At 37.2% G+C, this 15,074-nt stretch overlaps 1 protein-coding gene across 8 annotated transcripts in view; it reads right to left on the bottom strand.

The window, feature by feature from the left end:
• Positions 1-15,074, bottom strand: part of myo9aa (myosin IXAa) — a 178,714-nt gene that overhangs the window by 49,251 nt on the left and 114,389 nt on the right. For 7 of the 8 annotated variants that reach the window (XM_079864909.1, XM_079864912.1, XM_079864914.1 and 4 more), the window contains 6 exons: positions 14,884-15,025; positions 9,779-9,974; positions 7,802-7,915; positions 4,032-4,098; positions 706-825; positions 41-80 (listed from right to left, as the gene is read on the bottom strand). In XM_079864909.1, coding sequence (XP_079721035.1) covers positions 41-80; positions 706-825; positions 4,032-4,098; positions 7,802-7,915; positions 9,779-9,974; positions 14,884-15,025 — 679 coding nt within the window. Of the gene's footprint in view, positions 1-40; positions 81-705; positions 826-4,031; positions 4,099-6,537; positions 6,649-7,801; positions 7,916-9,778; positions 9,975-14,883; positions 15,026-15,074 lie in introns of all 8 variants that reach the window. The other variant, XM_079864907.1, reaches the window with a different exon arrangement.

Raw genomic sequence — 15,074 nt, 5'->3', positions numbered from 1 at the left:
TTTTAAATCAAATTAAAAAAGCATGTTATGGGATTCACACCTTAGGAAGACTGGGCTTCATCTTATAGTTTTTATTTCTCCTGAAAAAGAAAAAAGAAGTATTAATAACAGTGGTTCTGATATTCCTCGTGTGTATGAGATGCCAGTGAGTGTAAAGATTAGGGCTGCACGATACTGAAGAATAATGCGATATTCGATATGCGATACCATAATGCTTAAAGTGTGTAAAATAAACAAATTATATTTCCAATATATTTAAAATTATATAACCTACATATGCGTTTCACATCCCTACAGCTTCTGACAGTGAACATCAGTGTTTTACTGTCGCGTAAGAAGTGTTGTTTTAACATCAGTGGGGTTCAGGTTATCCTACATTAGGGTTATTTAACAACAAACTGAATAATCAAATGTAAAAATAAAGCACTGCTTAGTTTTCACTGTATGAATTAAATACTGATTCTTATTAAAGCTACAACAGTTATTCAGCCGAGAGCAGTGAGTGATTTTCTCTCCGTCTTTGGTTCATGACCACAGTTATTGCAATTGCGATATGCATATCACGATATATACATTTGCGATATTTCGATAAATTGTGCAGCCCTATTACACGTGGATATCTTGCTATAAAATAGAGACATGAGAGGACCGAAACGAAGCCTTATGTTGTTGTCCCCTAGTAAAGATCTGCAGAGTGAGTCTCACATGAGGATGCCGTGGGCTCGCTCCAGGAGTTTACTGCTCGTGGAGTTGATGAAGATCCCGTCCTCCTCACTGAAGGATCCGATGGATGACAGACGGTTCTGTCTCCCGTTCCACACATCTCTGACAGGGACAGCACAAAAAACAAAAACATGCATGTTACACACACACACACACAACAACATCTAATCCTCAAACTGCAATGAAGGCAAAACCACGTTAACCCTTGCCGGTGCATTTTGCTGGATTTTCTTCACATAGTAGCAAAACAGACTCCGTCATTTATGGTCATACGGACAAAAGAAATATGAAAAAAGAAATCGTAAAAGGTCTACTTTTGTATGCGTTACACTTACAATCAAAACAAAACATTGTGCTTTTGTAAAATGCATGTTACACATACACACAACAACATCTCTAACTCAGAGACAACTCCTCAAACTGCAATGAATGCAAAACCATATTAATGAAACTCAATGATCAAAGCCTGAGCCTGGTTTCTCCCGAGGTTTTTTCTTCTCCATTCTGTCACATAATGGAGTTTTAGTTCCTTGATTATATATATTATATATTAATATATATAAATTAATAACTTTTTTTACAACAAAAATGAACCACCACATAACTTAAGCTGGATTATGACACTCTTTTCTTCTGGAAACAAACTTTGTCGCATTATTTTCCTGTTATCACTGTAAAGCTGCTGTGAAACGATCTGTATTGTAAAAAGCGCTGTATAAATAAAGGTGACTTTACTTTACTTGATGTAATCGGAAACTCTGACGCTTAACGGGTTTCAAAGACATTATGGTTTCAGTATCATGCAACTTTCTGCTTTTTGTTTAGATGCTTTCTTGCTATAAGACTCGGTAATTCACAGTTCCCAGAGCAAGCAGCTGATGGAGCCTTTCACAGTCTCTCAACATCATCTCTCAACATCCCTTTAACTTATGCGCTGCACACACACACTGTAAAACATGATTGTGATTTTAACGGTAAAAGACTGTAAAAATGCTACGGTGAAAAACTGTTAATTGGATATCAGAAAGTTTTCTTACTATATACGATGAATAACTGTGATAGATCTACGGTAACCATACATGTAATGTAATTTTACAGTAAAATACCGTTAAATTGACAGTTTTTGGAAGTGAAATAAGAGCAAGTAATTTCTGAAAATGTGTTTTGACACTGTGCAGCTTCTATATACTAGTATAAACTTTCTCAGCATGTTGTAAAGCTGCTTGTGATGAGCTTTGATGCACCATGTGACTCATCACCACTGTGATTGGTTGTTGTCAGTTGTTGTATTACAATGGTACCAAACATATATTAGTACTTCAATAGTTCGGTAAATTACCATTATATCAGAGAGTGAAATACGTTTTTTTTTTTTTTTTTTTACTGTAAATTTAAGTTAAGTCTGTAAAACCTAAAATGTTGCAACCATATTTTTTACGGTAAATTTCTGACAACAACAGCTGCCGTTTTTTTACCGTAAAACAATTTACTTTACAGTGCATGACAGGCACACAAACGGCACCGTTCTACTCAGTAATTCTGACTGAATGCAGACAAGTAAAGTGTTTACAGCGACTCTTCCATGTTGATTTATTATGATTTAGATGTTAATGTGGCTTATCTGCAATATTCCTTGGACAGGAGATCACTGAAGCATGTGGTCATGAACTGTGGAGAGCAATTACCCATCAGCCCCGGATCTGTCCTCCAAATGAGCAAATATCTCCTCTCTGACATCACACGGGAAGCAGCTGCTGTTTCCTGGGGTTTTGTGGTCTCTTCGTAACCCAAAAAGTGTGTGGGGTTGCGAAACAGATTAGGGGGACTTTACAGCGCAACAAAAGAGCTGTTGTGAGCTCGGCTCTCGCCACTTGTTCTGGATATCAGGACTAATCTCAGAGCCATGCGGTCATTAATGAAGACCGTGACTCTGGGTATCTGTGGAGTCACTGCTCTGACTCTCTATACACACACACACACCGAGAACTTAACAAGCCATGAGAGTACTGACCAGGAGCTCTTCAGACACACTTTATTTACCGCTCAGAAAAAAAGAAAAACGTGGGATAATACAGTGGGGATTTCAGAAACCTGAAACAAATGATATGCCGGTTCTCCAGGGAAATATCATCAAAACACATGCAAAATGTTATCAGAGTAGGGCTGTGAAACGATTAATCGCATCCAAAATAAAAGTTTGTGTTCACATAATATATGTGTGTGTGTAATGTGTGTAATTATTTTGTATATATATTTATAAATACACACATGCATACATATACATATACATACATACATACATACATACATACATACATATATATATATATATATTAAATATTTGCATGTATATACTGTATATATATTTAGATATCATTTATATTATGTATAAATATTTTATATTTTAGATATAAATAACACTTATATTAATACAAAATTATATAGACTTATTTTTCCTAAAGTCATAAAAATGACAAAAACAAACCCTAACCCAAACGTTAACTAAAATGAAAACTTCATAAGAATAAAAGCATTGAGAACATAAACTCCATCAGTGCATTAATGATCGAGGAGTGTGTTGAAACATAAAATTTATTAAACTTTATAGAATTTAGAAAGCTAAACTAAACAACTAAAAATTAAATACAAATTGATAAAACTTTAAAGACTTAGATAAAAGTCTTTTTTAAACCGATAAAAAGCAAAACAAAACAACTAAAACACATTTTTCTTAAATATATATTCCAAAAATACCATCTAGCAGGGATGAAATTTCACGAACTGGCTCATTGTAAGGTGATATCCTATCACAGAACCAAGCATGAATTCACTGAGCTCTTCAGAATGACCCATTTTTACCCAAAAATGTTTGTAATTGCAAACAATATTAAAAATATATATAGTGAGCAAACTGAGCTTTCTACTAGCATTTCCACACTTTACTATCCTTTCACTATAAGAACGGTTTCTTCAATCATCCAGAATAGACAATATTACAAATATCCAACGAAAGGGTTTGTAAAGACAAGGACCTCCAGATATTAACATCACCCCGTGAAAGAGTCCATTCTTACAATATATTTACATGTATTCAGACCCATTTATACTGGGTGAAAAAAGTATCAAGTGTGATATAACCAGAAGTGAACCGTGACTCTCAAACCTGGAAACACTATCCAGCTGTCAATGGAACAAAATAAAACACTTTAACTCGAACTTTTTACAACCTCTATTGATTTGCGATCACATTTATCCAGTCGAAACATGTTTAATGGGCCACGAGACACATGACAGGACAGAGGTCTTACCGTTGATTTAGTGTGTTGCTTCCCTGCAGATCAGAGAGAGGAGTGCGAGGATTCCTCCTGTTCACACCTGAAACACATCACAAAGCCTGTACAACCAGACTGATCCGACACACAAGGGCATCATGGGGAATGAGAGAGAGGTTATGATGAGAGGATCATGGGTAATGGTTCTCGTGAGAATAACAGGACGTGATTTTGATGAACTCACTGCTGTCGATTAAATGAAACGTATGAACATTCAATTAGAGGTGAATTACTTGAAACATGCTTCTGTGAAACACACACACACACACTTGTTTACTTCGCTATCTAAATGGGGACATTCCATAGATGTAATGGTTTTTATACTGTACAAACTGTATATTTTATTCCCTTACACTAACCCTAACCCATCACACAACACTTTCTGCATTTTTACATTTAAAAAAAAAATAAAAAACACTTTAATTTCTTTATTTTTATACCAGATTTACAAATGAGGACGTCCCTAAAGGCTTTTGGAGATTTTGTCAGGTTTTGGTCACTTCTGGGTACAAATTTGTCCCCAAAATATTAAGTAGGTACACACACACACACCTGGAGACTCTCTTTCCAACTAAAGCTGGGTGATATATTGAAAATATACCATATATGTAATGCATACCAATATATAGCAATATTTTTGGTGGCAATTAAATCAGCAACATTACAGTCACTTTAATTAGCTTTTTTAAGTTGTGAGTGAACTTTTTTTATGAGAGCGATTGCTCTGTTAGCGCGGTTCGAATGAAATATGAACGAACCAAAAACAGGATGTGATGTCACAAGATGCGACCCTAAAAAGCACAGAGTGCTGTTTTTCTCCTCATAGTCGTGATGTTGCCCATCACAGTTCGGTTCAGGCATCAGAACTGCGTCTCCTCGCAGCAGATCTTAGTAATTCCAGCTGTTTTGACTGCTTTACACATTTCATAAGCTCTTTATGGGTTCTCAGCTGGTCACAATACCACCAAATGTACAGACATACGCATTTCTCCCAGCACACAGCATTGTTTTGGATGTTCGGTAGGTTCCGTCACACAATATGCGCCATAAAAGCCTTTTATTTTTTGGTTTTGTATCTTTAGGTTTGACAGTGTGAACGCTAAGCGAACCAGGACTAAATGTATAATTTTTATTTTTTGGTCCAGACTTAGGGCCCTTTCACACCTATATTGTTTGGTCCGGATTTTCAGACTTTTCAGTTTGATCCGAATCAAAATTACAGGTGTGAAACCTCCCCCGGACCACGGTCCGCACCAAACAGACGAAATTTGGTCAGACGAAAAGAGGTAGTCTCGGTCCGGATCAAACAGAGCAAAGGTTTGGTTCGTTTCTAGTGTGAACGCATGTTCTGTATGGTTCGGACTTTCAGAACATTTACAGGAAGTTCCGGTGGTTCCCGCAGGATTGCTCGCTCTTCTCCTCCTGTCCTGCCGGCGACCATAAAATGTTCACGCAACGAGGACGTTCATTTGGTGAATGTGAGCTAGCCTCGAGTATAGCTGGTGCTGCTGGGAGTAATGCCGTAATAATAACAGTACAGTGGCAACGATATGCGTCTGTTCATTCATTCTTGTCAAAGTTACCTGGCGAACTGACAACACGCTGACATCAGACGCACGTCCACTTACAAACCAATCAATGTCAAGATGCAGCCCACAGAGATGATGACGACAGGACGCATGTACGTCATGTAAAGTGCTTTAGTGCGCTCGCAGAATTGCAATGCAAAACTAAACAAAAAGTAACCGAATGTATAAAATGTATCAAAACATGAACTTTGGTTCGGACTCTCAGGTGCGGAAACGCCCTAAAAGAACCAAACTACAAGCGTGAACAAATGCATTTAAATTTGAATCAAATATTGAGGGTCTATGGACATGCTACATGTTCATTTTGAAATGAGTAAATAGAATATATACAGTAGTTTTTCACTTATATCACCCAGCCGTAACTACAGGATTGAATTACGAAGGAATGTTTCTAACAGGAAGGAATAATAAATCTGTTTTTTTTTTTGGTAACACTATTTTACAGTGTCCTTGTTACATATGTTACATGTACTTACCGTAGTTATAACAGTAAATTATGCATAATTACACGCAACTAACCCTCAACCAAACCCTAATCCTAACCCTATAGTAAGTACATGTAGTTCATTAATATTACTCAGTACTTAAATATATAATTACACTGTAACAATGACACATTAAAATTCTGGGTTACACTTTATTTTAAGGTGTCATTGTTACAGTGTAATTATATATTTAAGCACTGAGTAATAATAATTAACAACATGTACTTACTATAGGGATAGGATTAGGGTTTGGTTGAGGGTTAGTTACGTGTAATTATGCATAATGTACTGTTATAACTACGGTAAGTACAGGACACTGTAAAATAAAGTGTTACCGAAAGTAACAGGAAGGAATGATAATATTTTATTTTTTAGTGTTTAGTGTGTATAGCCTCTAACCCGAGCTACCTCCATCAAGCAGACCTATGGTGAGCCCGCTGTCCTCGGAGAGCGAGAGAAACGAGAGCACACTTGAGCCGGGGGACAGAGGAGGACTGCCCGAAAGACATGCATGCTGGACTGAACCCAGAGACAGTGTTAGTCAGAGATTACATCATGCAGGAGAACCAGACAGATGCAAGACAGATGAGCAGAGACATGAGGGCTTCAGCTCGCAATACAATCAATCATTCTGTTATTATATACAGTCAAACCAGACACCTTTCTCACATTATCACAGTTTATTCGCTATAGTTTAGAAAATGGTAATACAATTACAAGAGTTATGAAATCAGTTGATATTTCACTGGTTTTGTCCATTCTTATGTTATAAATGAATTATGTTCAATATCTGTCAGCTGTTAAATTTAACTACACAATTAGATAATACCAATTTAGGTCAACAAATTACCAAGCAATGCTTCATTTTGTTCAGTCTGTGTGTGAAAAGAGCATTAGCAATTAAAGAAAAAGCACTTCAGCAAAACATGTTCATATCAAAGAGTCTTAAAAGATCATTTTTGGTCCTAATTTTTTATAATGTTACTGGTAGTCACTGTATTAAGAATATTTGGGTATAATATGTCACAGTTTACTGTATTTTTCTATCCTCACTTACATAAATGAACTATAGTGTCCGGCACCCACTAGTAAATAAATATATGTAAACAAATATATGTGACCCTGGACCACAAAACCAGTCACATGGGTGATTTTTTTTTTAATTGAGATGTATACATACTGAATAAATAAGCTTTTTATTGATGTATGGTTTGTTAGGATAGGACAATATTTATCAGAGATATGACTATTTGAAAAATATGCACTATATGCAAAAAAATCGTAATCGTTTAAAGTTGTCCATTTATGTTCACGATTGTGCTCCATTCACTCACAAAAATAAATGTTTTATATATTTACGTTAGGAAATTTACAAAATGTCTTCATGGAACATGATCTTTACTTAATATCCTAATGATTTTTGGCAGAAAAGAAAAAAATTATAATTTTGACCCATACAATGTATTGTTTGACCCATACAAATATACCAGTGCGACATGTGACTGGTTTTGTGATCCAGGGTCACATGCATAATTTCTGGTTTGACTGTATGTGTAGCTGAAGAGGTATGCATTTATATATTCATATAAGCGCAAGGGTCAAATTTAACGGCACATGTCTTGGCTCAGGGTGCATGGAGTGAGGAGACGAGATGAAGGAAAGGCAGCCTTACTGTTTTTATCCTCTTTGCACCTCTGCAGGATCTCTAAGCTTCTCTGATGCACAGGGTGATGCAGAAAACTAAAGCTATCCACACTTTTCACAACTGGAGCAGCAGCATCATGCCCTTAGGAAGCCAAAAAACAACAACACACACAAGAAAGAGAGAGGAGAGAGAAAAGATTAAATAGGGAGAAATAAGATGTGCTTGTCTACAAGAGTTAAGCAGCATAAAGTTCACATTACATGGACATGATTTCTGGTGTTCACACGCAGTGCGAAGGAAACCCATAATGCACTCACAGTTCAAACTCACCATATGTGAGGCATCAAAGCATAGACGAACTACTAATGCTCGAACTCGTAATTAAGGAAGAAAGGCATATAGATACTGAAAAGCTGGAGAGCAGGGCAATAGATTTCAAGCAAGAGGAGCTGGGCTAACACGGCATGATTCGCTAGCAAACATACATACAAAGTAGCCCGAATAATGTACACTTACAGAGTTAAGATATCTAACACATTCTTTTACACAACAGCAAAGACTGTTACGCAGATAAATGAGACTGATTGACAAAAGAGACTGAGCCCTGAAAACAATCAACTCTGTTAAATGTAAATGTTAAGCCAGAAAGCAAAACCCTCATGATCCACCAGTCATTGCAGATCACAAAATAAAAATAATAATAATAAAATCAAATAAAATATCAAATAAAATAATAAAATAAGATAAACACATATACAATAAAAAAAAAGGTAAAAAAGGTTTAAAAAACTTTTTTTTTTTATTGCAAGCAAATTTATTCTTTAAATACATTTTTTTTTAATCAAACTGAACTGATTTTTTTATTTAAAGAATAAATTTCACCAAGGACTCATTAAAAACAATTCACCAATTGGGTGCAAAAAAAACAAACATTTATTGTAAAAAAAATAAATAAAAAATCTCTTTTGAACGGCAGTATAAACAGATATCAATAAGATTACAATATCTTACAATGAGAGCATGATATTCTATGAAAGGATGACGTGATGTAAATGTAAGAGTTTAAATGCTTGGCTAATTGTTTTACATACAGTGCTAACCATAACTTAACTGACAACTTTTAGAGTTATTAAGAACAGTTGCAGCTTCAGCCATATCATGCAATATATAATTTATAATAAAATGCATTAACGGAAGTATAATATGGTTAAAACTACATTGATCAAAGTCAATTTGCACAGAATTAGAACCCTAAAACACTGATTTCATTACAAAAAAATACAGTAGTCGACATTTGAAGCGGATAAAAAAAGTCCTAAGACAAGAACGGGTATTGCTCAAAATTCATGTATAACTGATGAAAGGTTTTGATCCACTTCAAATGTCGACTACTGTACATGTATTAGCACAAGAGGGGTCTTGTATTAGGCAGTGTGACATGCATTGCCTGAAGAATCAGTCAAAAATCAGTACAAACTAAAAAAACAATAATAATTTCAATGAAATAATAATCATTAACGGAAGTATTTTGATGGTTAGACCTACTACGTGCAATATTATTACTCTATTTTATATTTTATAATGTGTACTTATTTAAACTAGAAAGTCTATTTGTACATAGTTTCTTTTTTGTTGCACTTTTAAAATGTTTGCTGCTCCTTGCTCTTCTTTAATATATATATATATATATATATATATATATATATATATATATATATATAAAAAAAAGCTGACTGAGAAACGCACAATAATTCCAATGTACCTGTACTGTAATGTATCGTGCAAATGGAAATAAACTTTAAACTTTAAACTTTACATTGATCAAAGTCAATTTGCACAGATAGAACACTATTATCAAAACACTATTTTTAGGCAATGAAATTATGTATTAGTACAAGAGGGGTCTTGTATTTGGCAGTGTGACATGCATTGCCTGAAGAATCAGTCAAAAATCAGTACAAACTACAAGCATGTGACCAGGAATAAGGGTTTAATTGGACTCACCGCTGCGTTTGTCCACATGTCTCTTCCCAGCGTCCCTGAAGGCCACCATGGCTCTGAAATAGGCCCTGAGAACGGCCCAGCGGAAGGTGGCCACCGGGTCGATCCCGATCAGGCCACAGATGAAGGCGTTCTTACTGCTCTTGAGGAGCGCAACGATGTCGGGCCGCATGTGGTCCGTGTTCTTCTCTCTGAAGTCCTGCAGGCCATACACACAGTCAGATAACTGATATAAGCCAGAGAAACATCAGTGGAGAGAGAGAGAGAGAGCGAGGCCCACAGCTCCATATATATATATATATATATTATATACTGAATCGGCTCTATCATTCATGAAGCCAGAGAAACATCAGTGAAGAGAGAGAGCGAGGCCATTATGTAACGCATGAACAAAGGCTTTATATTGTAAATAAGAGGTTTAGCTACTCATGAGTGTTAAAGGTAGCCTGGATGCCAGCTGAACTTAGCCCCGCCCACAACATTTGAGGTCGGGAAGTTCGGTCTGGACTTGATCCGTTGTGGAGCAACTGTGCTCGAACCAGAGCTGTTCGGACCAATCAAATTGTCAGGGCAGGCTTTATACGATGATGGACAGATGATCAACAGTAACGTAATCATCCACGTCACCAAAGAGCGCTTGGGTTGAATTCATTTACAACAAAGATGGCTGCCGAATTGAGATGTGTAGATTCGCAGTATCTGACTAGAATCTGAGTATGATGACGTCAGGCCATGTTAAAGGGTTAGTTCACCCAAAAATGAAGGTTCTGTCAGTAATCACTCTCCCTCATGTTGTTCCAACCCCGTAAGACTTTCGTTCATCTTCAGATCACAAATTAAGATATTTTTGATGAAATCTGAGAGCTGTCTCACTCCTCCATAGGCTTCTCTGTTATTGAAACTTGCCAGCCCAGAAAGTTAGTAAAGACATCATTAAAATAGTCCAAGTGACTACAGTGGCTCAACCTTAAGTTTATCAAGCGACGAGAATACTTTTTGTGCCCAAAAAAACACCAAAATAAAGACTTTATTCAACTCTTGGGTTGTACGTCAGAACACAGGCTTACTATTGGCCAGCATCACACACATGACCAGTGTCAGCCAATAGTGAGCCTCCGTTCTGACCTACAACCCAGAAGCGCTGCGCTGTTACACTATGTGAATGTGAACTCACTCAGAGGAACACAGAAGAAAATCAATATTTGAATAAAGTGTTGTTGTTTTTGCGCACAAAGTATTCTCGTCGCTTGATAAACTTAAGGTTGAGCCACTGTAGTCACTTGGACTATTTGAACTTTCTGGGCCGGCAAGTTTCAGTAACAGAGAAGCCTATGGAGGAGTGAGACATCTCTCAGATTTCATCAAAAATATCTTAATTTGTGTTCTGAAGATGAACGAAAGTCTTACAGGGTTGGAACAACTGTGAGCACTTAACCTCTTAAAAAATAAAATAAAATAAAAATGAATAATTTTTTCCTTTTCCTTTAATCCTCCCTTGTCTGGCTTATGCTACTCTAAGAAATGCCTGAACTTTGTATTTTGAGCACTTCTTGTGTTGTTTTTGCCTCTTCACGATGATTGCTGTAGTCCTCGTTTGTAAGTCGCTTTGGTTAAAGGCGTCTGCTAAATGAATAAATGTAAATGTAAGCCAGTGAAACATCAGTGAAGAGAGAGGGCGAGGCCATTATGTAACGCATGAACAAAGGCTTTATATTGTAAATAAGAGGTTTAGCTACTCATGACTATCAAACACTGCCAAACTTAAGCCGGGTTTACACCGTGACATTTTTTTCTTTCTTTTATGATTGTTGCTTGTCAAATTGTATGTTATGGCCTCAGGGTCATCTTGGGTAAAAGCCAACGCGGATTGTACCTAATAATTAAGTCAGAATGTTCGATATACATTGCCGTTCAAAGGTTTGGGACTGGTACAATTTTTAATGTTTATAAAAAAAGTCTGTCAAGGTTGGATTTATTTGATATAAAAATAAAATAAAAAAACTGTAATATTGTGAAATATTATGAATTAAAAAAAAACTGCTTTCTATTTTAATATATTTTAAAATACAATTTATTCCTGTGATCAAAACTGAATTTTCAGCATCATTACTCCAGTCTTCAGTGTCACATGATCCTTCAGAAATCATTCTAATATGTAGATTTGAAAAAAAAATTCATAATTCATAAAAATAATTCATTATTATTATCAATGTTAAAAACAATTGTGTACAATTACTTTTTTCAGGATTCTTTGATGAATAGAAAGTTCTATATCATTTATTTGAAATAGAATATTTTGTAACATTATAAATGTCTTTACTGTCACTTTTGATCAATTTAATGAATCCCAAAAAAAAAATTCTTACTGACCCCTGAACGGTAGTGTAAACCGTTTTCCACATTGATAATAATCAGAAATGTTTCTTGAGCAGCAAATCATCATATTGGAATGATTTCTCGATAGGTTTTAAGGCTTTAGTAAAAATGAAGTGCCAGATCTTTCATTGCACTTAAGCAACACATTTCCAGACGCTGATTTGTTAACATAAACAGCCCTGAGGGCCAGGACTGTGGGATGCTGGGACTTTACACACAGTTACTCATTACTGTCACGTTTATGGTGCCACGAGCGACAAACAGAGTTACTCATTATATACTATAAATAAAGAGTCATGTGACAAAGGCATCACACCCTCTTTATATACAGTCGAGGTCAAACAACAATCAACTAATGTATCAACTAGAGAGATGACTCAATGTTGGAAGAATGTGCCGATTCCACTTCTCATCTCCCAACTACTAAGTACTGGTGCTGTTCCTCTGGAATTAAAAACGGCTGCTGTCACTCCTCTCCTAAAGAGTCCTGGCCTCGACCCCTCTGACATCTCAAATCTACCATTTCTTTCGAAACTGCTTGAGAAAGTGGTCACTGAAGGTCAGTGCTCAACTTCAAACACATTTGGCATCCAACAAACACTATGAATGTTTTCAATCCGGTTTCCGCACCCTCCACAGCACTGAGGCCTCGTTTACACTGCAGGTCTTGATGCCCAATTCTGATCCATTTACACGTTCTTTCAACTGTGACCCATATCCGATTCATGTGTTTACACTTGCCATACTATCTGAAACATCGTGCATGCTTAAAGGGGGTTCTTGCACAGATGGATGGACGTGAAATATGCTTGATGCAAGCCCTGCGATATAGCCTATGCAAAGTTTGCCAAACATCACCATAATTTTGAGGCGAAGGAGGACGAAAAGTGCCATCATCATTGCGCATATGCTTCAGTTATTGTGTGCGAGAGAGATCTCAGGACTGGTGGGAGCATATTGTGGCGGGCTTTAAGAGCAGTGGGTCCGACATTTTAGGATGAGCAAGCCAACCTTTGATATGTTATGTCAACGTTTGTCCACGTTTCGTCGGGCCATCCGTCCCTTTGCAGATGCGCGTCGGGGTTGCTCTCGTCATCAAACCACGTTGCCTAATGCCTCAGAAAATCCGATCTGCCTGTTAACATGACAGTCGCATTGGCAGATATCTGATTTATATCCGATTTATTTCCACATATGAATGAGGCCTGAAGCCAAACTGGAAATATCAGTTTTTTTCCTGTTTACACTGTCATAGAACACATCCGATCTGTGTCACATGTGAGCGAAAAATCGGAATTGGGTCACATTTCGCTGACAGTGTAAACGAGGCCTGAGACGGCACTTCTTAGGGTTGTCAATGATCTCCTTATGGCCACTGACTCCGGCTCCACCAGTATTGCCCTATCCTGGATCACCTCCTATCTGTCTGATCGCCAGCGTTACATCTCTATCCGCCAGGCTAAGTCCACTACTGCCTCTGTCCCACACGGTGTTCCCCAGGGCTCTGTCATTGGGCCTCTTCTCTTCATCATCTACATGCTCCCATTAGGTAACATCATCCGTCATCATGGCTTTAACTTCCATTGCTGCGCAGAAGACGCCCAACTATACATCCATTCTCAAAGCAATGCTCCTTTCCCCACAAATTCCATATCAGCTTGTATTGATGATATAAACGCTTGGATGACCAGTAATTTTCTCAAACTCAACACTGATAAAACAGATCTACTTCTTATTGGTTCCCCTCAATTTACATCCCGTTTCTGTGTTGACAATGTTAATGTTGCTGGAGTTTTGGTTCAACCTTCCACCACTGTCAAAAACCTTGGTATAATCTTTGATTCCTCTCTTTCCTTCCTTCCACACATCTCCTCGCTCACTAAGTCTGCCTTCTTTCACTTTCGTAATATCGCGTGCTTACGTCCATTTCTGAATATCAGCGATGCTGAGACCGTAGTTCACGCTTTCATCACTTCATGGCTTGACTACTGCAATTTTCTTTTCTATGGCTTACCCAATTCATCAATAAATAAGATCCAGTATATTCAGAACTCCGCATCTAGGGTCCTCACAAACACAAAGAAATCTTCCCACATTACTTCATTGGCTTCAACGCAGACTTCACTGGCTACCCGTTCGCTTTCGTATTCAATACAAGATACTCCTTATAAAATTCAAAGCACTCCATGGTCTTGCCCTCAACTATATTTCTGATCTCATCCATCCCTACTCCACAGTTCGCACACTTAGATCTTCCGATACCGGTCTGTTGACGATCCGTAGGCACAAACTATCATCGTTTGTTGGAAGAGCTTTTTGTACCGACTCTCTGGAAATCTATTCCCCAACACATCCACAACCTTGCATCATCACATGATTTCAAAACCCACCTTAAAACATATCTTTTTGCTACTTGTTTCCCTGACCCCTGACTCTATGATCTGATTTTTATGTATATGTACCTCTATCTATTATGTTATCAATCTCAGTTTATTTGTATCGTTTCTATGTCATGTTTCTATGTTTATTTGTACTTTATTGTAAAGCGACCTTGAGTTTTCTGAAAGGCGCTATATACAATTTGTTTGTTTAGGAACCGGGCACATTGGCTCCCTTAGTTCGGTCCAGAGAGGCACATACTGTATGAACACGGAAATTGGTCAGAGATTGGCTTAAAGTGCTCAATGCATAAAACTGAAAGAGGCCTGTGTGTAGCTCTATATAGCACTGACCTTCACTCCATATTTGACTTTTCCTGCATAGTGTTTAATGATGAAGGCCGGCTCCATGACTGCAGGAAACTCAATATAGTCGTTTCGCTCATGCTGACGCTTGAACTTGTCCAGGAGCGTCTGATTGGTGGCTTGTGGAAAGCTGTAACGTACAGAGAGTGCATTAGAACAAACAGAGTTTTTCTGCAATA

This window comes from Squalius cephalus (genome assembly GCF_949319135.1).
Source record: "Squalius cephalus genome assembly, chromosome: 3".
Lineage (NCBI taxonomy): Eukaryota > Metazoa > Chordata > Actinopteri > Cypriniformes > Leuciscidae > Squalius > Squalius cephalus.
Note: the sequence above shows the minus strand (reverse complement) of the source record. Positions and strands in the feature narration are given on the sequence as shown.